This window comes from Primulina tabacum, chromosome 7 (genome assembly GCF_025594145.1).
Source record: "Primulina tabacum isolate GXHZ01 chromosome 7, ASM2559414v2, whole genome shotgun sequence".
NCBI classification, from domain to species: domain Eukaryota; kingdom Viridiplantae; phylum Streptophyta; class Magnoliopsida; order Lamiales; family Gesneriaceae; genus Primulina; species Primulina tabacum.
Window position 1 is genome coordinate 25,353,686 of NC_134556.1, and position 27,662 is coordinate 25,381,347.

The window sequence follows — 27,662 nt, forward strand, 5'->3', positions numbered from 1 at the left end:
GCACCAACTTTGACAAATCAATTGCCAATCACCACGTTTAAAATTCAGCTGCCCACTTGAAGATTTGATTGAGAATCAAGCACATCTTCACACATCCTTTCAATCTTGTCATTACCTGCTGTTTACATTTCTGCTAGACCACTTGAGGATCTACACCACTCAAACTTTTCAATGTTCACTGGCTTGGTCAGAAAATCAGCTATGTTATCTTTTGTATGAATCTTTTGCATATCCACACTTCCTTCTTCTACTACTTCCCGCACAAAGTGAAATTGTACTCTAATGTGTTTAGTCCTGGAATGAAAGGTTGGATTTCTTGCGATGTGCATGGCACTCTGACCATCACAAAACAAAGGAACATTCTCTTGTTTGTGTCTGATCTCCTCCAATAACATTTTAATCCATATTGCCTCCTTGCAAGCTTGAGTAGCTGCCATATATTCTGCTTCTGTTGTAAATAACGCCACAACTATCTGCAGTTTTGAAACCCAGCTTACTGCTCCCCTCGCAAGTGTAAACACATAACCAGTAGTAGATTTCATTTTATCAGTATCACCTGCATAATCTGAATCATCATAGCCCCTAAGTGTAATATCCGATCCTCCTTAACATAATGCAGCATTCGAGGTACCCTTAATGTATCTAAGGATCATCTTAACAGTGCTCCAATGCTCTCTTCTAGGATTCTCCATATACCGACTAACTGCTCCCACTGCTTGAGCAATGTCCGGTCTTGTACAGATCATGGCGAACATCAAACTTCCCACTGTTGATGCATACGGTACTCGAGACATCTTCATCCTCTTTGCTTCACTGCTAGGACACATCTCGGAGGATAACATGAAGTTAACAGGAAGAGGGGTCGATATTGGCTTACTATCTTGCATGTTGAATCATTGCTAGACTTTCTTTAAATAATTTTTCTGGGAAAGCCAAATCTTTCTGTTACTTCTATCTCGGTGAACTTGTATCCCTAAAATCTTGTTTGCTGGTCCCAAGTTCTTCATATCAAATTCCCTAGCCAACTGTGTCTTCAATCCTTGGACCTGATCTTTGTTGGGGCCTGCTACCAACATGTCGTACACATACAACAGCAAAATGATATAATATCACTGGACCTCTTGAAATATGTACAAGGGTCTGCACTTAGTCTGTTGTATCCAAGGCTCGTGATATAGGAATCAAATCTCTTGTACCAACACATCGGCGCCTGTTTGGGACCGTACAGAAATTTGTTCAAGCTGCAAACCAAGTTCTTTTTGCCTTTTTTCGCAAAACCTTCTGGCTGGAGCATATAGATTTCTTCCTCAAGATCTCAATGAAGAAATGTCATTTTTACATCTACCTGTTCTAGATGTAGGCCAAACACCGCATACAATGCCAGCACCACTCTGACTGTTGTAAGCCGAACCACAAGAGAAAATATCTCATTGAAGTCAATGCCTTCTTTCTGAGCATACCCTTTTACCACCAACCTAGCACGATACCGCTCCACTTGGTTATTGCCATCACACATGATCTTATAGACCCATCTATTTCCAATGGCTTTCCTCCCTCGTGGTAGTGTAACAATTTCCCAAGTTTTATTCATGTCCAATGCCTCCAACTCTTCTTGTATTGCTATCATCCACAGGGATACATCCGAGTTTTGAGTAGCCTCGTGGAAACTTGATGGCTCACCATCCTCTGATAATAGACAATATGCAATGTTGCTTTCAGTGACATAATCTGAAAGCCAAACTGGTGGTCTTCTGTCTCGAGTTGACTGCCTCACATTGGAAACTTCAGACTCAACATGTTCTTGTTCTTCGTGCTCTGGTACTGCTTCACAAGAAACTTGACCTTCGTCTGTCTTATTCTCCACCTGAAATATAGTAGTTTCTGAATTCAGTGTGCCTTTGTCTCTCTTTACTTTATCTTCCTCGAAGATAACATCCATGCTGATGACAAGCTTGTGAACAGTAGGATCCCACAAGCGAAACCCCTTTACTCCATCAGCATAACCATTCTCTCCGAGACGTCATATGCCACGTCGCTCCTGAATCCATAATCCATGTGTCACAAAATTTGTGTCTGCCTTCTGCAACAGTTGCTGCTTCGCTGAATAATATTTCACCACTGCCTGAAGTACTGGTCACATTTCCTTGAGAGCTTTATCGATACTCGTATACTCTTTCTTGAAGTGCCCTTTACCGCCACATTTAAAGCAGTAAATATTTTTCTTCTTACTTCTCGACTTTGATCTACCTCGTCTTTGGCTCCCACTGGAGTCACGGTCCATAAATCTTTCTCTTATCATCGTTAAAGCCTCTGTCTGCTTCGAGGTTACCAATCTATCTTCCTTATTTTTGCGCCGGCTTTTTTATCCGAGAACCGCAGTTAAGACATCGTCGAATTTTAGAAAGCCCATAAGAATATTGTTGGTAATGTTGATGATAAGTTGATCGTAAGAATCTGGTAGACTTTGAAGTAGAAGCTCCGCACGTTCATTTTCCCCTATTTTATACCCCATGGAAGTGAGTTGGGCAAATAGAGTATTTAGTATGTTGATATGGTCGGTCATCGATGAGGATTCCGCCATCCGAAGAGTATAAAGCCTTCTCTTAGGAAAATCATGTTGTATAGCTACTTGACCTCGTACATCTTTGTCAGCGTATTCCAGATAACTTTTGCTATTTTTATCTCAGAGATACTTGACAATACTTCGTCAGCTATAGCCAAATGTAAATTGGCAACAGCATTGTCATTCATCTCATTCCACTTTCCATCATCCGCAATTTCCACGGGTCTATCTCCAATAGCCGTCAAGCAATTCTCCTTTCTTAAAACTGCTTGTATCTTTATTTTCCACAGCATAAAATTGCTTCCATTGAACTTTGCTATCTCGTACCTTCCCGCCATTATGTCTACAACAATTTAGTAGACTGGACAAAATAATCCCTCCTTAAATAAAAAATCTCAAAAAATCTTTTCTGATGTGGAAGATCAGTCTAGGCTGCAACCACAGAGCATACTCAGAATTTAAAGAAATTTTAAACCAAGGCTCTGATACCACTTGTTGGTCCCACGTGCGGAATTTGAGACAATAAAACCCGAAAATAAAGAATAAACTGGACATCGAGATTTACGTGGAAAACCCCTAAAAATTATTAGGGTAAAAACCACGGGCAAGATGAAAAGAATTCCACTATAATATTTTGTGGTGTACAACTCACTCACTGTGTTTCCAAAGAGAACACATATTCTATTAATACAGGAGAACAAAACACCTCACAAATATTATAGAACTAAGCAATCAAATGCTTATAAGATGAGAGAAAACTCGAAGAAGAGATGATTTCAGAATGAAAGGGGAGCTCTATTTATATTTCAGTCTGAATTTCCTTCTGCTGCACCAACTTTGACAAATCAATTGCCAATTACCATTTCCTTCTGCTGCACCAACTTTGACAAATCAATTGCCAATCACCACGTTTAAAATTCAGCTGCTCACCTTTGTTGACTTGCCGACATTCTCTACATGTTTATTCAAATTTGAATATGTACAAAGATTCGGTGAGTAAAGTGAACTCAAGCTGTGATATATGCGATGGTTTAATTAATTATGATCATACCTAAACAGTAGGTAGCCACAAGCTCCTTAAATAATTTCGGCCTCATAAGATAATGCACCAATATAATATAGTTAAGGTTGAGGCTCTAGATTAATTAATTAATTTTGATACCACCATTGCTGCAGTTATTCCATCTAAAGACGATTGACAAAACTATAAGTACGCAATAAATTATCAAAATATCAAGTTTTTACAATTCCACGCGTCCTATGGATTTATAGAATACTTATACAATAAAATAACCAAAATAAGTTTATTTGAAAAGTCATTCTAATTTTATAAATATTTTGCAAAATCACAAATAAAAATTCTTAATTGTCATACAAGTTTTGAATAATTAACAGGGAAAACTTATGTTTGGTATTATAATTTTTTTACTTTGTGCTTTTGGTCATCTATGTATAGAATTTCAGTTTTAGTTTTGCGTATTCTGATTTTTGAAAATTTTATTATCTTTTCACTCGGAGTGATGATATGACAACACACACATCAGCACCGTGCCGAAAAATGACTAAAATTGAAAAAAAAAAAAAGATAATGGGCTAAACCTGAAATTTTCGATGTCATATCAGTATTTCTCATCGCCACATCAGCAATCGAACAAAAAAGTCGAATTAATATACTAAAACTAAACTTTAATAATTTAATGCACCAAAATAGAAATTTAAACTTAATGGGGAAAAAACTATTTTCCCTAATAAAAATTCTTAATTTTAATACAATTTTCGAATAAGATAATAAACAAATACGTACATATATTAACTGATTTAGTTCCAAAAAAATACTATAATACTAAAAAAAACGAGTTTATACACACAATGGGTGTGTATGACCACTAATGTTAGTTAATAATCTACCAAACAATTTCTTTGAGTCATGTGCATTCAAATTGGTTAACTAAATTCGATTCACCATGTTAGGCACTCTCCGAATTACAGCACTAACACTACAAGAAAATTGTCTTTCAACAACGCACATACGACAACGGTTTTTCACTAATACCGTTGACGTATGCTTTTTAACAACGATTTTAGTGAAAACCGTGGTCATATGTTCGTTTTTTTAAGCTAAAAATCGTTGTCTTTTGCATTTTTTGGGGGGTCAAAAACAAGATGCTATGAACTGTTGTCTTTTAGCAAGTTTTTTTGGACAATAGCCAACGGTTTTAGAAAATCGTAGTCGATTAGCGTGTTTTTTGGACAAACAAAAACTTTTTTAATTTAGCGACGGTTTTTCAAAACTGTTGGTAAATTTAGCGATAGTTTCAGTAAAACCGTCGCTAATTTAAAAATTGCGAAGGTTTTGCTTAAAACCACCGTTAAATTTAGCGACGGTCTATATTTCGTCGCTAAATATAGCGACGGTTTTAAGCAAAACCGTCGTAATTTTAGAATTTGCGACGATTTTACTGAAACTATCGCTAAATTTAGCGACGATTTCAAAAATCGTCGCTAAATATAGCGATGATTGTAAGCAAAACTGTCGCGATTTTTAAAGTAACGACGGTCTATGAAATTACCGTCGCTATTTCACCAAAAATCGTCGTAAATTTTTTATAAATATCCGCGTTTTCACTCCATTTTCTTCCAAACCACTTCACAACACTTAAAATTTTTCTCTCTTATACGATTTTAGTTTCGATTTAGAGTAAATTTTTTCGCTTCAATTTTTGGTAAATTTTTAAGTGTTAGTTAAGATCATGAATATTGTTAGCATAGTCATATTGTAAGTTTTTTTTAGATTTATTAAATTATTAAAAGTAATTTTTTTTATTTTACTGAAAAACTTAGCGACGGACATCATGAGAAATCGCCCCTAAAATTTGCGACGGGCTTTATGAGAAATTGTCGCTAATTAGCGACAGTTTATTATGATGTTTGTCGCTAAGTTTAGCGAGGGTAAAGTCCGTCGCTAATTAGATAAACAGTCGCAAAAATCCATTGTCGTTGAACGCACTTTCAACAACACGATCAATTACAACAACTGTAAATTACCAACGATAACGGATATAATCCGTTGCCGTTTGCCGTTTTTAACTAAAGTTCGGAACCCATTCAAAGTCTCCGGAGATTTCTATGTTTCAATCCCCCACCTACGAAAATTAGACGATCACGCACATTTATATATGTATCTATATATATATATATAAAATATTTGTTCTGCCTAAAATTTGTTAAAATATTCTATCGTGAATTATCGTTTAATTCGGAGGAAATATAGATTTCAAACTATCCCGTAGTTGAAATCTACCTTCTCAGTTCTCACAATGATGACGATGATGCATCTGAGTTCAAGTTTAATTTGGAGACCTTGTGATCGCCCTTTGTTGGTTGAACATAACAGCTTGATCAACTCCGAGTTACTCCGAAGTAGTAGAAGTTCGTGTCTTCGTCCAAGAAATCGAAACTTCAGAGTTTACTGCGAAACCGAGGTCATTAATCTTCAGTACACCTTTTTCTGTTTTATTATGTGTTTTTTGGTTCAGACATTCCATTTATGAAGTACCCTTCGGTGACTCAACAGCATCATCGCTTGTGAATTTACTGTTTTTGCATTTTGATGTTTGGTCTTGTTCTTGAATGGTTGCTTATAGGGATGTAAACGAACCAAACCGTTTGTGAGATATTCGAAGCTCGATTCGATAAAAGCTCGTTTGAGCTCATTTAGTGAGGCTCATTAAGATAAACAAACCAAACTCAAGCTTTACAGTATTCGGCTTCGTTAGCTCGTGAACATGTTCGTTGATAAGTTCATGAGTAATCTTTTAGATGAAAAAATAATAGTTTTGATATTTGATTTATTGATTTTGCATATTATTTATGAAATATATAGAAAAATCTATTAAATTTATTTACAAATTTTAATAAGGATAATATATTTTTATTTAAATATATAATTTAATTTTTAATTAATTTAATAAAAATTTAAATGTATAATTCATATTTATTAAGTTTGTTTAGGCTCGATAAAGGATTGAATAAGCTCGTGAGCCATGCATATATTCGTTAAATAAAGCTCGAGATCGGCTCGATTATAAACGAACCAAGCTCAAACATTCAAGAGTTCGGCTCGGCTCGACTCGATTACATCCCTAGTTGCTTAACTTTAGGTGATAACATGACCAGTTCTACTTCTACAATGATTTTATCTAATGACAACTCATATAATAACTACACTTTTATTGACAAAAATATTAGAGTTTTAAAATACCCGTACCACAACAATTATTTTATTTTATGATAAATTTTAAATTATTAATCATACACTAAAATATATTTAAAAAAAATTTGCTCAAAAATTTATTCTAAAAAAGTTATAAAATCTTATATAAAAAAAAGAATTCTTAATTTTAGTAAAAATTCTCATCAATTTATTTATTAATTGATTATTGAGGTTAGTAATTTTATGTTTGGATGGAGATTAGTTAAACACGTTGTTGTTTAACCATGTTTTTTTTTACTCCTTTGATGAATTATGTAGTGTGGAAATTGGGAAAAAAAGGAGAAAATTTCAAATTAATCTCTATACCTAGGTATTTTCTATTTTTAGTCTTGTAAGCCGTCGAATTACAGGCTCGGTTCACTAAGTTGGTCATTAATTTTATTTTAGTTCTTTTCAACAAAGTTCTAATCTGATTTCGTATCGAAATTTGTTGACGTGACATGATAAAAATTTCTTACATAACACCATACATTGCTGACATGCCTGACGCCGTATCAATATTGTTGTGAAAAATGATTAAAAACAGTTTATTGGAATGATACAACATTTCTTGACTTACATGATTAAAATTGAAAAATGTCAAATTATAGAATCAAAATTACAATTTTCCCCGAAAGAAAAAAAAGTAAAAATAGACCTTAATCAAATACCTTTTCCCCCCTCAATTCTTAAATAGACATTAGTTGAAGAACAATAAATGCCTTCGTCTTTTTATTTCTCCTTCTCTTGCTTAATTTTTGTTATAGATTATCTTGTAATGTAGAAATAGCGATGAAAGGCGTAAAAAAAAAGTTAAAACTCGTTTTCTATTTTATTTTTTCAGACAAAAGAATTGCAAATTAGAAAGTTCTCTCCCCTTTTAGAAAGTGCGTTGATATCCGGAAATGAGGTCTTACCTTCTAAAGAATGGACTGCAGTTCCTGATATTTGGAGCACTTCAGCGGAAAAATTTGGTGATCGTGTAGCATTAGTTGATCCATACCACGACCCGCCAACAAATATGACTTATAAACAGGTCAATTTCTAATATTTCTTATTTTCATATTATATCTAGACCTACATTTTAGAGGATTATTATAATCATGAAAAATCGAAACATTCATCAAATATGTTTGTATCCTGACGATTTTAGTCATCTATATCGTTAATTCTTGTTTTTTCATTCTATATCTGAAATGTTACTACTCGTTTTTCTTTAAACTATACTCAAATTTTTTTTTTCTTTTCAAACTTTCTTTAGGCCGAAAATTAATATACATAGATACATATATATTTTAAAATACTTCTGCACTTTTTTTAAAATAAACTAACCAACTAATTATTTGAAAATCCAAAAGAAAGTAATTCAAAGTATAAAATCGTAGACATCAACCACCCTAACTAACACTATTTCAAAAATAAACTTAACTCTAACATTCTCTCAAAAGCCTCTCCAAAGTATCATAAGTCATAAAAATCTTTAAGTAAATCATAAATCATAAACATAGTTTTATTTGCGAAAAACTAGCGACGGTTCTCAGATTGTGTACACTTTCAGTCCAGCAAGTTCAACCATCAAGTCCTCCCTTAAAAATCATGCTCATTTACATCGCTCACACTTAGTGAGTCTATTGACTCGGCAAACATTAACCATGATAGCAACTAATACATATACATTCACATGCAACAGTGAAAATACTTTAAATCAAAATATTTTTTCATGAATATGCATAAACTTTAAATATTTTTCCTTTCATCAAAAGCATTTCCTTTCATCATATCATAATTCATTAAAATCGTATAACTTTTCATCATCGTATATCATTTTTGGTGAAGTTTGACCTTGAAACTGACTAGCTGTAATCGTATCATCTGGTCGACGGATCAGTCTTAGCTCACCATTGCACATGGGGACAGGCAATAGGCACCGACGTAAAATAAAAATACGATCGTCAGGCTCTCTTTGTAGCCTTTTCCTGTAAATGCTCTCCTTTTGGGGCTTTTTCCTGCATCTGAGCTCCCTTTGGGGCCTTCTCTCATACACAGGCTCCCTCTGAGGCCTTTTCCCTCACGATATTATCAATCATATCATATCATATCATGTTTGTCACAGTCAATTCACATCCTTCAAAAATATTTTCCTATCCTTTTTATTTATAAAATATCGTGTCATTTCCAATTTCGTAAAATAACATTTTAATGGAAAAATCGTACGGCTTTAACATAAATCATAAAATCCATAAACTTCCCAAAATAAGCATATTAACATTTATTACAGTATTCAGGGCACTGCCAGGACGTCTAACATTTTTCAGGTGTAAAATGACCCTTTTTTCTCTGAAACCCTAACTTTCCCAATTTATCCTCAGACCTTAAAACGACGACCAAATCATTCCAAACTTAAAATAACACCTAAAATCGCACCCATAAATATTTTTTAGACGTAAACTTAAGCTCCTCGACTAATTTTTCAATTCGTTTTTAAAACTTAGACGTGCATCCTAGTTTTTACACGAACGGACTCGAAACTTAACCACACTCAAACCATAGCTTAACAACACCTAATAATAACCTAAACCCTAATTTGACCCAAACATTAATCCCTTCGTCCCTAGCCCTTGGCCAACCCAACCAGTCCATATGCCACCTTCCTAAGACCATGACCGAGCCCCTTAGACCTTCCTAGACCAGCCCTAGTGAGCCATGCACGAGGATGTGCATGGATGTCCCTATGACCCGCGGCCACGACTAGGTTGTGTCCTAGGTGTGTGCCTTCTACTCCTAGCCCCTCTAGCCTTGCGTGGACCACCATGGCTCGATGCTAGGGACCCTCATGAGCCTTGCCCCTATCCAGGAAAGTACTCCGCGCAGCCCCTTCCATTTTTTCCAAAAAAATGTATGCCCTAGCCCTATGATCCCCCAAATCGAGCGGCCCTCCTTCCTGTACCACACTAAGCCTACTTCCTCTCACCTAGGGGCACAAGACCACCCTCTTAAGACTCCGGGATGTGCCCCAACAGCAGCTGGTGGCCGCGCCTTCCTAGGAAGCCAAACCCAAACCCTAGGAATCTGGAATCCAAAATTTTCGTTCATCTTCTCGCCCTCTCCTTTCCAGCCTTTAAACATGCTCCTAAGGACCCTTAAACATGTTGAAAAACATCCCTTCTAGTACGTACCCCTACCATGGCAGCATTACTAGGAAGATTTTTAGAAAATGAAAACACTAGTTTTGTGCATGTATAGCCATAAAAACGAAAATAAAATAAGTGTATCATGATTTTCATGAAATCATGTATCAAAACATATAATATGGTGTGAAAGTTGAGTGAAGAAATATTAAGGTGTGCTTTGCGTTTATTACGCACGAAAAACGACTTGTCCTGTGAGGAACGTTGGTGGAGGGACATGGGAATAAGCTTGCTGAATTTTCTTCAAAATTTCCATGACTTACTCTCGAAATTTCGTGTGGTGTGTGGTGGTTTTGCTGAAGAAGAGTCCTTGCACTCTAGGGTGAGAGGGCGTGGGTTTATGATGAGTTTTGAGGAGGGTTTTTGGCTTAATACTTGATATATAAAACATGGTATAAGCATATGCCATTAACCTAGTATAATAGGTCCATTAAGCTCATTAGTAAATATTTAAAATATTTTGTTTAGGAAAGTTTGTAAAAATATTAGTCGATTTCTCGAAAAGTTCATATTTTCAATGAAAATCGAATACCGGTTAAAAAATACGACTCGGCGCGTAAAAACGCCTCAAAATACCTTATTTTCAAAAATAGCTAATAAAATTCACTACACATTAGACAATTAAAAATAAATATTTAATAAAATATTTTTTCTCATAAGATCCACGGTCTCCGTTCCTCGATCGCATCTCGAATAACCTTTAAAACACAGTTTTTATGCATTCTAGTAGAAACTATATTTTAAACATGTAGACATGCCTATCATAATCAATTTATGCAATTAAAACAATTTAATAAAAATACATAAGAAATTTGATAACTTGCTTGCATGTGGTTACATGGACCTTCAAATTTTCCGGACGTTACAATATCTTTACAATTTTAGTTGTTTATTTGGCACTTAGCCCTTAATGTTGATACAACCACATATATATTAGTGTCACGTGAGCATTTCCTTAAAAAAATTATCAGAATTTTGTTACAATGTTTTAAGCTTAATAAATAGAAATTAAGCAAAGGAAAAGAAAAACAAAGCTCGAACGAAAAAAGGGAAAGAAACATATGCTTCAAAAGCTTCCTAGGAAATTTTCAGGCATCAAGGGAGAAGTTGGGGCGCCTAAAAGTGGCGCTCGACCTACGAAATCGTAGATAACAGGTCAGGCGCTCCATCGCATCTTGTTAGGGATGCAATCGAGTCGAGTCGAGCCGAACACTTGAATGTTTGAGCTTGACTTGTTTATAATCGAGCCGAGCTCGAGCTTTATTTAACGAATATAATCATGGCTCACGAGCTTATTCAAGCTTTTATCGAACCTAAACGAGCTCAATAAATATGAATTATACATTTAAATATTCATTGATTATACATTTAGAAAAAATATAATATTCTTATTAAAATTTGTAAATTTATTATAATAAATAAATTTAATAGATTTTTCTATATATTTCATAATTAATGTGTTAAATCAATAAATTAAATATCAAAATTATTATTTTTCATCTAAGATATTACTTATGAAATTACTAACGAACATGTTCACAAGCTAACGAGCCGAATACTGTAGAGCTTGATCTTGGTTTGTTTATCTTAACGAGCCTCATTAAACGAGCTCAAACGAGTTTTTATCGAATCGAGCTTCGAATAGCTCACAAACCGTTTGGTTCATTTACATCCCTACCCCTTGTGCAGAGGCAAGGCACCGAGGCTTCAAAAGTATCCTCAAGGGAGTTGTTTTTCTCGAAAATAATCCTCAACCTTAAGTCCATATTTCCTTCAAGGAAGACTATTTGACTAGAATAAAATAGCTGAGACCCTTTGATTGAATTATAAACAAAAGGAGGGTATAATTTTTTTCTGTTGTTGCCCAGTCCAATCCATCTGCTCCAACAAAACCCCTATCCACTCAGTGTGTGTGTCTTGTTTCCTCCCAAAGCCAAATCCATATGCTCCCACAAAAAACCCAAACCACGTGGTGTGCACACCGTCAACCATTTGCCTCTTCACCAACGCAACATTATACTCATCTGAAAATCCTCCTTCATTTTCTCGTCACCACATGGAGCAACTGGTGCAATAATTCTTGTGGTCCCACTTATGCAAGAAGCTATCCCTACTTTCAAATCAACATCATAATGCTTCATAAAATTTTCTGACATCCGACTTGTTAAAACCACAAAAATCAACAAGAATGGTAAATAGAAGATTTAAGATAGAAGTTAAAATATAAATGCATATATAGAAAATATTTCCCAAAGTTGCCTCTGTACATGGGTTAAATCCCCTCTCCTAGCAAAAACTTGTTCAACAGTCTAAATATAGAATAATTGATTCTCTTACTAACTCTAGCCACCTCCAATTTTTTTTATATGATTCTCCTTTTCTCTTCCCCAAGTCAGTAATTCTAGAACTTTCTTCGTTAGGCCCATGACAACACTTGATCCTTGACTAATCATATCCACTAAAGTTAGGATCCTAACAGACTTTTGGGTGTGCTGCCCTTATTCTAACTTGAAAATTGTGAGGAAAAATACAATAATGCGATTCACAGATAGATAGATCCTAAGAGAGAGGGTCAATAGGTCGAGGAAGTGGAATTAGGAGACTAATTTCATGCATCCAAGGGAATGAAAATAAGGACAAGTTGTTTCCCTTTTTAATATGATAAGATAAAATAAATAAATACTTGATACGATGGGGAAACAATTTGTTACGATTGGGACGTAGATCTTTTGCAAGCAGACACACCCAAACTCTGGGAGTTAGTGGTAAAGTTTTCCAATCAAGATTTAAACATGAAGGATGTATCTTCATGATATACAGTATATATTACATTGCATTTATTAAGTGACATATATATACACACAACACCATCAGACAAAGGTATTTTAAAACTCACATGTGAATAATTGGACGAGCTATATCTAGAATATTCCTTTTATTTAGCGGCCACACCATTTCTTTTAAGATGTATGAACATATGATGTCGAATATGATGTGCCATTGAACAAATAAAATGGTTAGTTTACAAGAACTTGAGTATTACAACTGTGACAGAATCGATTAGGGGGATCATCGTTGAGCTACAATTGTTGTATCCATTAATTCTTGTTGATTGTCTATGCTTCTTGAAACTCTTCTTTCACACCTTTGAGTTTTTTCTACAGAAAGCACTGGTCAAAATAATATTGATGCACTTTTGCTCGTAATTGATCTCTCAACTCAAACAATTCAGCCAGCCTTGTCTTGATGCACACATTCCAATGTCCTTTTTAGCTATTCAATTTCTCGCTCTAGTTTCGTAATGGTGCTATCATGGGTCGTCATTTCCTACACCCAAAAATATAAAAAGGAAAGTCTTAGATTATGGGTTCAAATGTTCAAAATAATAAGAAAGTGGGAACTTATAAATCAATCACAACGTTCGAGATATGGTAGAGAAAAAATTGAAATAAGAATGAAATGTACATGTTGATCTCTACACTAAATTGACCCCTCGATTGCATCAATCATCTACAGAACTAATCTCTCTACTGAACTAATCTCTTTAAAGAACTAATTCATCTAGTAAACTGACCCCATACAAAATAGATCGGATCCCTTCACTAAACCGATCCTCTATTAAAGAGATCCATTTAGTGGATTGGTCCTTGATACTCACGGGAGATTTAGGGTCCGATCCACGCAAGCGTCACTAATCCAGACACGGGCTTCAAAATTACCCTGGGCCTGAAATCACAAATAAGACCGTTAGGAGGGGGCCAGGAGAGTATCCTGGCGTAGCCCCTCCGACGCTCAAGTCAGAGACTGAGGATATATGGGGGGAGCAGCTAAGGGCGCTGCTGAAAACAATATAGTGAATTCAATAACTGAACACTCAAACCTGGTACTTATAGGAGAATACATGGGCCCTTGATGGGCTTGTCTTCCTTTTGAGCTAGGGATGGGCCAAGGGTAATGGGCCCATCCATGGGGTATCACCAGTCTCCCCTCCCGAGTCGAACTGAATCGTAGGTTCAAAGTTCGATTAGATGTGTTGTCCTCGGGTCACCGGGTACGAGTTGTGTATTTTCTTCCGGTCGTTTGCCAGTCTCCAAAGATTTGGAAACAAATTAAATCATATCGCAATCTTGTTATAGTTTTCTCTTCAATTCGTTCACCAGCTCTCCCCCCCCATGCCCGAGTCCTCGCCTCGCTACCCTCGCCGAAACCCCATTCAAGCTCGCCCAGCCCCACGCATCCAAGCGCCCAGCCCCGTGCGCCGCGCTTCGCCATCCTCCCGCTCGCCCTGCCGAGCTCGCCCAGCCGAGCCCCCTGCCCCTCGTCTCCTGCCGAGCGCCCATCCGAGCCCCTCGCTCGCCCAGGCACCCAGCCCCGCGCGTCGCGCCTCGCCATCCTCCCGCTCGCCCTGCTGGGTGCCACGCTCGCCCCTCGCCCAGGCCCACACGCCCGCCTCGCCTGCCTCGCCGTCTCCCTGCCCAGCCGAGCTCGCCCAAGCCCACGCGCCAGCTCCTCGCCACGCTCGCCCCTCGCCCCCTCGCCTGCCAGCACCTCGCCCAAGCTTCGCCCTCGCCACCTCGCCCCCTCGCCTAAGCTCGCCCAGCCGAGCGCCCACGCTCGCCTCGCCAAGCACTCGCCCTCGTCGAGCGCCACGCTCGCCCAGCCAAGCTCTCGCCCGGCGCCCCCAGCATGCCTGCTCGCCCAGCCAAGCTCTCGCCCGGCGCCCCCAGCACGCCTGCTCACCCAGCCAAGCGCTCGTCCCCTCCGAGCGCCACGCTCGCCCCCGCAGAGCGCCACGCTCGCCCAGCCAAGCGCTCGCCCGGCGCCCCTAGCACGCCTCACGCCGCTCCACCCTCGCCCAAGTGCGCCTGCTCGTCCAGCGCCCCCCATCTCGCCTCGAACACCCGCTCAGCCCGCAGCCACTCGCTCGCCTCTTCACGCTCGCCCAACGCATCGAGCGCTTGTCCAGTACGTTGAGAATTTTGATATATTCCCTTGCGAATGGTTGTGTGATTTCTGAAAAAATTATGGGGGCGTTGCCCCCACACCCCCACGACCTGACCGGGCAGGTCGATCCCCGTAAATTCTGCTCCCCGTAAACATCTTTTGTTATCAACTAACCAAATAAATTTTTCTCTTCCCAAACTTTGCTCCTCTGCTAGGCGATGTCTTAGCAGGAAAATAAAAACTCAACATCTCCACCCTCTAACTCCTCTGCTAGGTGACACCTTAGCAGGAAAAATAAATTTAATTCTCCTCATCCACTCTTCTCCTCTGCTAGGCGATGCCTTAGCAGGAAAATAACATTTTTCTCCTCTCAAACTCCGCTCCTCTGCTAGGTGATGCCTTAGCAGGAAAATAAAAATTCACTACCCCCACCCTCTAGCTTCTCTGCTAAGCCGGGTCTTAGCAGGAAAATAAAATTCAACTCCTCCATCTAACTCCTCTGCTAGGTGATACCTTAGCAGGAAAATTTAAATTCAACACATCCACCCTCTAACTCCTCTGCTAGGCCGGGCCCTAGCAGGAAAATAAAATCAACACCTCCATCCTCTAACTCCTCTGCTAGGCGATGCCTTAGCAGAAAAATAAAGTCAACACCTCCACCCTCTAACTCCTCTGCTAAGCCGGGCCTTAGAAGGAAAAATCAAACTCTCACCTCATCATCTCATAACTCCTCTGCTAAGCCGGGCCTTAGCAGGAAAATAAAATCAACACCTCCACCCTCTAACTCCTCTGCTAGGCGATGCCTTAGCAGGAAAATAAAGTCAACACCTCCACCCTCTAACTCCTCTGCTAAGCCGGGCCTTAGCAGGAAAAATCAAACTCTCACCTCATCATCTCCTAACTCCTCTGCTAAGCCGGGCCTTAGCAGGAAAATAAAATCAACACCTCCACCCTCTAACTCCTCTGCTAGGCGATGCCTTAGCAGGAAAATAAAGTCAACACCTCCACCCTATAACTCCTCTGCTAAGCCGGGCCTTAGCAGGAAAAATCAAACTCTCACCTCATCATCTCCTAACTCCTCTGCTAAGCCGGGCCTTAGTAGGAAAATAAAATCAACACCTCCACCCTCTAACTCCTCTGCTAGGCGATGCCTTAGCAGGAAAATAAAATCAACATTTCCACCATCTAACTCCTCTGCTAAGTCGGGCCTTAGCAAGAAAAATCAAACTCTCACCTCATCATCTCATAACTCCTCTGCTAAGCCGGGCCTTAGCAGGAAAATAAAATCAACACCTCCACCCTCTAACTCCTCTGCTAGGCGATGCCTTAGCAGGAAAATAAAGTCAACACCTCCACCCTCTAACTCCTCTGCTAAGCCGGGCCTTAGCAGGAAAATAGAATCAACACCTCCACCCTTTAACTCCTCTGCTAAGCCGGGCCTTAGCAGTAAAATAAAATTCAACGCCCCCACCCTCTAACTCCTCTGCTAGGAGATACCTTAGCAGGAAAATAAAAATTATTCTCTTCCACTCTGCTCCTCTCATCGCCGACTCTGCTCCTCTGCTAGGCGATGCCTTAGCAGGAAAATAAATATTCTCCACCTCAGCCTCTACTCCTCTGCTAGGCGATGCCTTAGCAGGAAAAATTTAACTTTTCTCCCCCCCACTCTTCTCCTCTACTAGGCGCAGCCTAAGCAGGTAAAATAAAATTCATATAATCCTCATAATACAAGAACAACCACGAACTTAATATAAGAACTTGGCTTTATTAAATATCAACTGATAACGTAAGACAAATTCAGGAACGAAATACATCAAAAATGAAGTAAAGATGTTCTCTAAGGTGGTAAGCGTTCCCATGCCTCTTTAGAGCCTTACCCAGCGCATTCTCCAACTTTCCTCTCAGCTCTTCTTGTACCTCCACAGGACAAAGTTACCCATTTTGAAGCTTCTCCGAATGACTCTACAACTGCAAGACTGAGCTCAAGCTTCCATGCGAATGCTCGTGACTTCTCTTTTCTTCTTCCTTCACGATTCTTTCATAACAACGACGTGCGACTTTTTGGTCCCCGCACAGGACTCCAACTCCTCTTCCCACAGGAAACTTAAGCTTCTGATGATAACTGGAAGCTACTGCTCTAAAATCCTTCAGGGCTGGTCGTCCTAGAATTCCACTATACGCTGACTGGGTATCTACTACAGTGAAGGCTATCACCTTTGTTACCCGCCGAGGATCAGTCCCCAAGGATAGGGGAAGAACAATCTGACCCAAAGGCAAGATGACGTGTTCTGCAAACCCATACAGCGGGGTGGATACCGGCTCAAACTCAAATCCTCTCATCTTCATTTGATCCAACGTGCTCTTGAACAAGACGTTCACGGAGCTTCCATTATCAATAAATATCCTTGCCACATCATAATTGGCAATGGTGGCCGTCACCACCAAGGCATCGTTATGTGGAGTCACAACGCCCCGGAGGTCTTCCGGCCCAAAGCTGATGACGGGGTCTTGTGGTAAGTCTGCACCACTATATATCTCAAAGTTCTCCAATTTTCTCCCATGTGCTTTCCGAGCTCGCCCAGAGTCTCCATCAGTAGCACCCCCCGAGATCATATGAATCATTCCTCTCGTAGGGTGGTTATCCTCATTCATTCCCCTCCTCGGTTCCACGAGCTCCTGAGGGACATCTTGACATCCACCTTCCCCTCTCTGCTCACTCATCCTCTGATTTATCCATGGAGGGCCTTGACCACGCCTAGGGGGCGAGCGAGACCTTTGTCGACTCCTTAATGAGGATCCTTCTCGTCTATCCCATGAAGATAATCTAGCACTGTACCCAACCCTTCGCGACTTCTCCCACCTCCCCGCGGGCTCCCTCACCTCCATCACCTCGTCCCGACTCCTATCTAGGGGAACATGGGATGAGAATTGTCTTCTACTACTAGTTCTGTCTTCCTCTCTTTCCCCCGCACCCCTCTTCCTTCCTCCTTTCTCCGCTCCCTCAACTCTACTTCCTCCGGGCCGGCTCTCCATCCTTCTGTACCGTTGGGCATCTTCCAAGTTTACATATTTCTCAGCTCGAGCCAACAGATCATCATAGCTCAACGGAGGCTTCTTGACCAACGACTTGAAAAACTCCCCTCCCCTCAGTCCTTGTGTGAAGGCACTTATCATGATGTCAGGGGTAGCCGCTGGTATTTCCAGCGCTGCACTGTTGAAACGCTGGACAAATTCTCGCAAAGTTTCATTCTCTTGCTGTTTCATCACGAACAGGGTCAAATAATTTTTCTGGTGCCTCTTGCTGCTGGCAAATCTGTGCAAGAAAGCTGTAGCAAAATCGTCAAAAGACTGTATGGAGTTGGGCTGCAGGGTATTAAACCATTGCTGGGCTGACCTCACCAACGTGCCCAGGAACACCCTGCACCTGACTCCATCTGAATATTGATGTAACATGGCCGCATTCTCAAATCTCCCCAAGTGTTCCTCGGGGTCAGTATGTCCATCGTACTCTCCCACATTCGACTGTCGAAAAGTTGGAGGAAGTTCTTCTTCTAAAATGGCTAGTGAAAAGGGACTTCCTCTCTTGGGTGCCGGTGCTCTGCTTCCCAACTGCTGCCTCAACATCTGTATCTCCCTCCACATCTCCTCCATCTCCGGATTCTCCTCACTTGGGAGGGGTCGCGTCTCCTCCACCCTACTCTGACTGCCCTTCACATTCTCCTCTCGCTCCTGGCGAGCGGCCTGCTCTTCTGCAAACATAGACTCTTGATTCCTCTTCATGGCCTCATCCACTGTTCGAGTGATAAATTGGCCCAGCTGTTCCAGGGTCAAGTTTCCCACATTCTCATTGGGATGGGTTTGCTCGACCCTCGTCTCGTGGATGGGCTGCTCAGTTCTGGCCTCTTGACGAGGTTGTTCATGTCTCGTCTCAAGATGCGGTTGTTCTTGTCTTGTCTCAACATGAGATTGTTCGGGTCCCCTCTGAGGACGCGATGATGCCGAGGTAACTCTTCTACTTCCTTTCTTGCCTACCATCTCTACGTCTCAACTCAAGTGTTCCCACAGACGGCGCCAAGTGATACTCACGGGAGATTTAGGGTCCGATCCACGCAAGCGTCACTAATCCAGACACGGGCTTCAAAATTACCCTGGGCCTGAAATCACAAATAAGACCGTTAGGAGGGGGCCAGGAGAGTATCCTGGCGTAGCCCCTCCGACGCTCAAGTTAGAGACTGAGGATATATGGGGGGAGCAGCTAAGGGCGCTGCTGAAAACAATATAGTGAATCCAATAACTGAACACTCAAACCTGGTATTTATAGGAGAATACATGGGCCCTTGATGGGCTTGTCTTCCTTTTGAGCTAGGGATGGGCCAAGGGTAATGGGCCCATCCATGGGGTATCAGTCCTTTTGATGAATAGATTCCTTCACAGAACTGATCTTTCTAATGAATCATAATTTGCTGAGTCAATCCTACTACTTTAATTGATCCATTTGCTAAACCGATCCTTCAACTAAGCAATCCCTCTACTAAATAGATTATTTTGCTCAATCAATCCATTTACTGAAGACAAAAACTTGTGGGTCGTATTTTGTGAGACATATATCTTATTTGGGTCATCCATGAAAAAATATTATTTTTTTGCTAAGAATATTACTTTTTATTGTGAATATCAGTAGGATTGACACGTCTCACACATAAAGATTCGTGAGATCGTCTCACAAGAGATCTACTCTTTACTGAACCGATCCTTTAATTTTACTAAATCTATCTTTCTACCTGAATTGACCTCTTTTCAAAATCAACCTTTCTACTGAAATGATCCTTTTGGTTGTCAATGATGATTTTCCTTTCGCTTGTCTATTCCCTATAATATATCTTTTCACATCTGAAATTTTCTATCAATCTTATTCCCATATCATCTCATCTGGATTATGTATCTTATCTCTAATACAACTTCAATGTTATTAACCATGCCCGGAGTCTATATCCAAATTTAATAATTTTAATTCAACAAGCTTTGGTACTAGGGATGTAAATGAACCAAATCGTTTGTGAGCTATTCAAAGCTCGATTAGATAAAAGCTCGTTTGAGCTCGTTTAATGAGGCTCGTTAAGATAAACAAATCAAGTTCAAACTCTACAATATTCGGCTCGTTAGCTCGTGAACATGTTCGCTAGTAAATTCATAAGTAATATCTTAGATGAAAAATAATAATTTTGATATTTAATTTATTGATTTAACACATTAATTATGAAATATATAGAAAAATATATTAAATTTATTTATTATAATAAATTGACAAATTTTAATAAGAATATTATATTTTTTTCTAAATGTATGATTTATCTTTTAATGAATTTAATAAATATTTAAATGTACAATTCATATTTAATGAGCTCGTTTAGGTTCGATAAAAGCTTGAATAAGCTCGTGAACCATGAATATATTTGTTAAATAAAGCTCGATCTTGCCTCGATTATAAACAAGCCAAGCTCAAACATTCAAGAGCTCGGCTCGACTCGACTCGATTACATCCCTACTTGGTACTAAAGTGAAAATTGGTCCTTCACACCATAAAATCAAAACATTGTCTTTAAAACTTGAAATAACCTAATAAAATCCACAAAATCATAACTACAAAAATAGGATCAAACAAGTAATAAATAAAATTCGAAACAACAATAGAATACTTCATCTACCATCTCCAAAATTTGGTCTGATCCTTCTATCAACCATTGCCTCATTCTCGTCCTCCATCATATATTCCCGTTCATAACTGGAAAGGGGCTAATGGGTGAATGATATGAACATCACCAAGCAAGCAGGGGTAAGACTGCTCCTAGTTTTGAAAAAAATATAAATAATAATTAATTTGGACAGAAAATAAAATGGTTTTGGGTATAGCAGTAATAAGGAACTAAGTAATCATATATTTCAAGAAAACCTGAGTAATTATGTTTTTTGTGGCTAAACTGATATCAGTTCTCTATATATTACCCATCCAAGGGGTGATACCAATAATCAGTAATAATTAATTCGTATTGTTCAGAATACATATTCTTACCATTCAATTCATTATCATCTGCTGCAAAAATAGTAACTAGCATTAATTTTTCATCAAATCATGCTTTTCGATCAGAAAAATATAAGCATATGCACTTCGATTTGATAGAATAAATGTATTTTAAAACGTATGCCCAATCAATGTTGTTGGTATATAGTCCTAGGGAGTTCGAAGAAATGAAGAACGTGATAGCACTTCAATAAATCTTGAACAAATAAATTATCCACAATATCTCACACGTAGACGATGCCCGAGCCCTGTATTCTGCTCCGACTAATGATTTTGAGATTGTTGCTTCTTTGATTTCCATGATATCACATATTCTATGAGAAAAAAACAAAAGCCCGTAACAGATCTTCGATTGTCTAAACAACCTCCCCAATCTGCATCAGAAAATATCTGACTTTAAGATCCGATGCATACTTATAAAACAATCCCTTGCCAATTGTTCATTTGACGTACTTGAGCATGTTGAATGTTGCATTCATTTGAGGAACTCGAGGACTTGAAACATACCGACTTAGCCTATTCACTGCATAAGATAAATCAGGTTGTGTAATTGTGAGGTACATAATCGACAAATCAATCTTCGATATATAGAGGGATCAGGAACCAATTCTCCATCTTGTTGACTAAGTTTAATGCCAGCATCCATTGGAGTTGTCCGTGACTTACAGCCCAGCAGACCTGTTTCAGTAAGTAGCTTGAGTGCAATATTCCCACTTTTAACCGAAACTTGCTGTCAAGAGATATCTTCAGATCCGCGGCCTCTTATTTCCTATTTGTTGCTATCACTATGTCATCAAAATACACCAATAATGCCACAAAAACATTCTCTCGTGTTCTATTAAACAATGTATTATCTGCCTGGGATTTTATGAAACCAATATTCAACAAAGTCGATGAGAATTTGGCAAACCATTGGCGAGATGCTTGCTTAAGTCCATAGAGGGATTTGTGTAATCTACACACTGCATTCGATGGTAAAGGCTACCCATCTCTGCAATACTCTTGGTAGCAGAGACATGTAAACTTCTTCGGAAAAATCACCTTGAAGAAATTCATTATTTACATCAAGTTGAATGAGTAACCATCACGGACAACAGCAAGACCAAGTAAATATTTGACTGAAGTAAGTTTATCAAGAAGAGAAAAATTTCAAGCTAGTCAATCCCTTCTTGTTGTTTGTACCCTTTTGTGACTTAATCTCACTTTATAATGATCCAAAGAACCGTCTACTGAAAATTTCACCCACCTACATCCAACTGCCATTTTTTATGAATCAAATAAACAATAGAGTAAGTGTCATTGTCTTCTAAATCCTTAAGCTCCTTGTTCATTGCTTGTCTCCATTCCGTAATAGCAACAACTTGAGAAAAGTGTTTATGTTCAATGACAGTGGAAACTTGGTTCACATAGGCAAAGTATGAAGCTGAAATATTGTGCGAACCAAGGACCTAATTCAAAGGATGAGTAGTGGATGAAGTGTGTGAAAAATGAATACCACTGATTATTAGGAACACGTTGAACCCAAGTGGAATAATGTGAAGTGCCATTTGGAAACATAGATAGGGGATTAGGAAGAATATGCACAGGGATGACACTTTTAGCAAATAAATCTTTTGACTTAGTTGAAGAAGATGAGGGAGTTTCTTTGAAAGGAAAAATGTGTTCATGAAACATCACATCTCCAGAGATAAATGACTCATTGGTTTCAAGATTCACCAACTTGTAACCTTTATACCCAGGTGGATACCCTAGTGAATACAGATTTTTTGCACGAGGAAAAAATTTATTTCGAGAAGAGGCAAGGGTAGAAGCATAACACAAGCATCCATATGTCTTCAAGTATGAACATAGAGGAAAAAATTTATTTCGAGAAGAGGCAAGGGTAGAAGCATAACACAAGCATCCATATGTCTTCAAGTATGAACATAAAAAAAAAAAAATAAAAAAAAAAAAGTATGAACATTTTGGGTGCTTATGATGTAACGAATCAAAGGGAGTCTTACGGGAAAACAAAGGTGAGGGTGTGCAATATATCAAATAAAGATATGTCAACACACACTCCAATAAACAAGTGGAAGATTTGACTAGAATAAAGAGCTCTAGCTACATTAAATATATGTTGGTGTTTGAGCTCAACAATAGAATTTTTCTTGAGGTCTATCCACACAAGAATGAAAGTGAAAAATTCTCTAATGTATAAAGAAGTCAGCAAGGTTCAATTAAGGGGAATTATCACTACAAACTAATTTAACATGTTTCGCAAACTGAGTTTGAACCATTCTACAAAAAACTGGGAAAACAGAAGAAACTTCGGATATATAGTATGGTAATCAACAATAGTAAAAAAGATGATACTTTATTGAAACAAGAACAAAAGGACTGTTGGGGTGATCGGCTTTCTCGTGTCCAAAACGTAAAAGAAGATTTAAAAATTTTTATTTGACAATCAAATAATGCATTTGGACACTTGTATAATTTAAACAATAGAAACATTCATAGGGTATTAGTAATTATATTTTTAGTGAATTAATCACTTAATATCAACTATACTGAGGTTAGCGGATATAACTCTTGTAGTATTCCCTACGAACAATCTTCTTGAACTCCTTTCTTCAATCCTCCTAATCCGATACATGGCTCGATCACTTGTTTATCTTCCAAATTGCACTAGAAATTAGAAGTATTTTAATGTTGAGATCAAATAACGAAAGGCGGCTCAAAACCTAAAAATTCTAAGGGTGACTGAAATTTTGAGAGCGTGTCAGGAGAGAATTTTCGAAAATTTTAGTGAATGGTGGCTAGGGTTGTGGACTCCCTTACTAAAATAGGAATCAGGGACCTAATTACCTTAATTATGGGTTAAGGGTTCCCGAATTAAACTTAATAGGCTTAAATAATTAATTTGACTAGTCTAACTAGTTCAATTAATTATTAAATTAAAGTCCATTAAGAACTTTAATTATTTAGCATGTAGGACTTGTATTGCCACGAGCCCATTATACATACTTCCCACTACATTTAATTTATTCTTTTACAAACTCAACTTTTGAGTTCAATATTTTAAATTCTCAAATTTTCATAAATTCAACTCATTGAATTTATTCTTTCAAAATTTTAATTATCATAAATTCAACTTCTTGAATTTACTATATCATATTTTATATAAATTCAACTTCTTGAATTTATTCTCTCAACGGAAACAAATGATCCAGTACTTGTATGACCCTCAGTGGTTCAGGGATATAGCTAGCCGTGAGTTCACAACTCTTTCTGATTCAGAACATAATCGTTTATTCGAGCTTACCCTAATTTGCCATATTCTATGTACCAACAATTGATCATTAGAATGTCAGAAATCATATTTCCGATTAAACCCATCGAATCATGGTAAGAACATCTAGTAGCATCGCCCCATGATTCCCTAGGTATCACTGATAGTGCCTGCAAGAACTAATATGTTATGATTAACGTCAATACGGTCCCTTCATATCATATTTCTCGATCAAATCTGCAACCATTGGTTCATCAAAGGTTGCATATGTTACATTTGATATCTATGTGATACAATCATGAAATATTCATATTGTCATCGCATGCACAACTAGATAACCCTTGTCCCTAATGTACATGTTACATCTGACCACATATTTCATATACTACTATTTCGTTGGATCACATAGGATATTGTCACCCATAGGTGAGCGATGAATATCCGACTACAATGCACTGGCTCCTATAAATGTCGCAATTGCACCCAACCTTGCCAACTTGTGACCCTCGTGGAGTTAGTAAATGAGTCAAAGTACATAATTTGTATGTAGAGTCTCAGTGTTGTCCTGGGTCGTAAGGACTAATGATGTACAATCACATCCACAAACTTTTCCTCTCGATGAATGATAACCAATTGAAAACTCCGAGGAAGGGTTGTTCAGTATAATCATGATATGATTAATGTTAGAATTAAAGGTTTCGGAGTATGACAAATAGAGTACCGAAGTTTGCAGAATCGATTAGCTCAACTGAAACCACTAAACTGAAATTATTCAAACTGGAGTTGTTCGAACTGAGGTCATCCTAACTAAAGATTAATAAGTTAAATGATCTGATACAATCGAACTAAACAAAGTCAATTGAACTATCAATTTGAACTGAACAAGACGCCCTAAGTCAGTTTAACTGATTAGTGATATAGTCAATTCAACTAATCAATCGTAAAGTCATTTCAACTGATCAGTCAAATAGTCGAATTGATGATCAGTTTGACACATCGTCAGTTAGTTTAGCTATCAGCCGACAAATTGTATACAGCAAACTGAAACTTACCGAAGGAGCGCCGAATTAGTAGACTGCAACATCGTATTATTTTCAGAAGAATGTTGACACATTCAGAAAGGACAAATCAACGGATAAGTATTAAATAATACATTTAATGTTACCGTTGAAAGTAAAGCCTATAAATAGTTGAGAAGTTCAGTGAGAAGCAAGTTGTTGATTTTCAAATTTGAGAACATTGAAAGATTCGGTTATACACGATCAGTTGCGATATTCATACAGAAAAACTCACACTTCACAGATATATTCATAGCATTCAGGCTATCATTCGAGCTAAGATACTAGCACATTAAATCATTGTATTCGATCTTTTTGAGATCAGTTGTGCTATGTAGAAAAATCAGTTTGTGCACTGATAAATTGTAAGAAACTAAGAGTTCGAGTATGACAGTGTATAAGTCCAAATTGAAGTGGGTTATTACAAATTTTGTAATCAATCAAATTTTTTTAGTGAAAACCTATCCTTGTGATAGAACGGCTAACGTATGAGCAATTGAAGTCTCTGAACATCCATAAAACTTTTTGTGTTCAGCATTTTATTTATTCATCAAGTATTCAATCTATCAATTAGTTTATTTCTGTACTACCAGTTAACTGACTGATATCGACAACAAGATTCTTGAATTCAGTTTATCACTAAACTGATTCATCATTTCAAAAAGAGCCAAAAATATTTAAGTGTTCATTCAACCCCCCTTCTAAACACTTTGACCCTTCAAACTGATCCTAACATTACCCATCTGCATGATTAGACATCTCTATGCCCTTACCATGAAACATGGTACACAACATCACATATGTTAGTCACAAGCTCAAGCGGCCTTTATCCTTGTTTTTAAGCGGCTAAATCGACTAGTAACGAATTTAGAATATACAGTGTTTACAAATGAGTTTCAAGATCGAAGTACGATTCATTTGTATTAAAGTATAATAAAAGCCTTTATCTATGTTGTGTGCACGAGTATACAGATAAAGTAAAACGGAACTATGAAATGTAAATTATATTAAAATAAATAGTGTTTATTACAACTTAGTTGATAAATTTCTTTGTCAACCATTGGCTTACATGACATCTACTCTGACAAAGATCCCATACATCAATGTGCACAAGTTGAAATGAACTTTTACACAGCAAATTGATTTTAAAAAAAAAAGACAAGTGTTTCTATTTGGATAAATGGAGAACATAACAATGTGCAACATCATCATCAATTGGGTTAAAATGAAGTAAATCACCTGCATGCCACATAGTGTGTTGACTAAGTAAAATGATCTCTGGCTGGGCTTCTAATTCATATAACATGCTTATAGAGGACAATGTTATTATGGCAATGCCCCTCATCCTCAGATGTGATGAAGGCCCCCACGTTCTAGGCGATGTTTGGTACCCGGGTTTTGTTTATTACCACCCTAGGTGCGTCAAGCATCCATGCTGACGATCAATCAATAATCAATACCATATTTATGTGATATGGAACCGAAGGGGTTGGATATATATTACTGATAGGTGATGATTTTAAGATCTCATGTTAATTAATATGCCACAATTTTTGTTATAGATGCATCCACTGGTGGCAATTAGTTAGCACGTAGGTGGTAACATGGCATTCGTTGCATCATTAGCATATTGTATATCATATATTTGATCACAGTAAACATCACACGATGCATGATTCCTCCTACCAACATCTTATTGGGCTAGCTTGCAGACATGATTTAGCCACTGTTGTTTATTTGGCTAACATGATTTGCAGACTATTGTGTTAATCTTGAGGTTTACCTGATGTGCACCGAATAATAGCTGCTAATGTTTTCACGTTATAAAAAGAAAAAGAAAAAATAGGAACTAACAAATTATTCCAAAGCATAAGAGTATGAGCCATCAATTTGGAAAAGAATCAGTGAAGCTTATCTTTAATACTTTTCATGTGACATGGTGATCCATGCTCCTAAACCTAATAGACATGGTCTACAAATTGAAGTAACAGATGCACCCATCGATAAAAAAATTGACGGTTTTAAGAAAATGTAGCATCGAAATTCCGCAACAGACGAAACAAAAAGTCATGGTGGGACATGGACAATCCGACCAAATATATTTGCTTTATTGTTTATTATATCATTATTATATTTTTTTATTGTTTTTTTTATATTTTCATAAAATTCATGGTGGAACATGGAACCTTTACATAAATTTATGAAAAAATCATGCTTCATTAGGATGGAAGTTTTAGAAAAGTAATTTTTTCCGTAGAATTGTTTTTCCTCTCTTCTCTCTTTATGATCTTAACCACTTTAATCAGA

At 38.0% G+C, this 27,662-nt stretch overlaps 1 protein-coding gene across 2 annotated transcripts in view; it reads left to right on the forward strand.

Moving 5' to 3' along the window:
- The first annotated feature begins 5,842 nt into the window (after nt 1-5,842).
- The window catches only part of LOC142551193 (putative acyl-activating enzyme 16, chloroplastic), a 42,474-nt gene continuing 20,654 nt past the window's right edge, over nt 5,843-27,662 (forward strand). Inside the window, exons 1-2 of one of the 2 annotated variants that reach the window (XM_075660282.1) lie at nt 5,843-6,045; nt 7,660-7,851. In XM_075660282.1, the coding sequence (XP_075516397.1) occupies nt 5,881-6,045; nt 7,660-7,851 (357 nt within the window). In that variant the 5' untranslated portion in view covers nt 5,843-5,880. Of the gene's footprint in view, nt 6,046-7,417; nt 7,852-27,662 lie in introns of those variants that run through there. The other variant, XM_075660283.1, reaches the window with a different exon arrangement.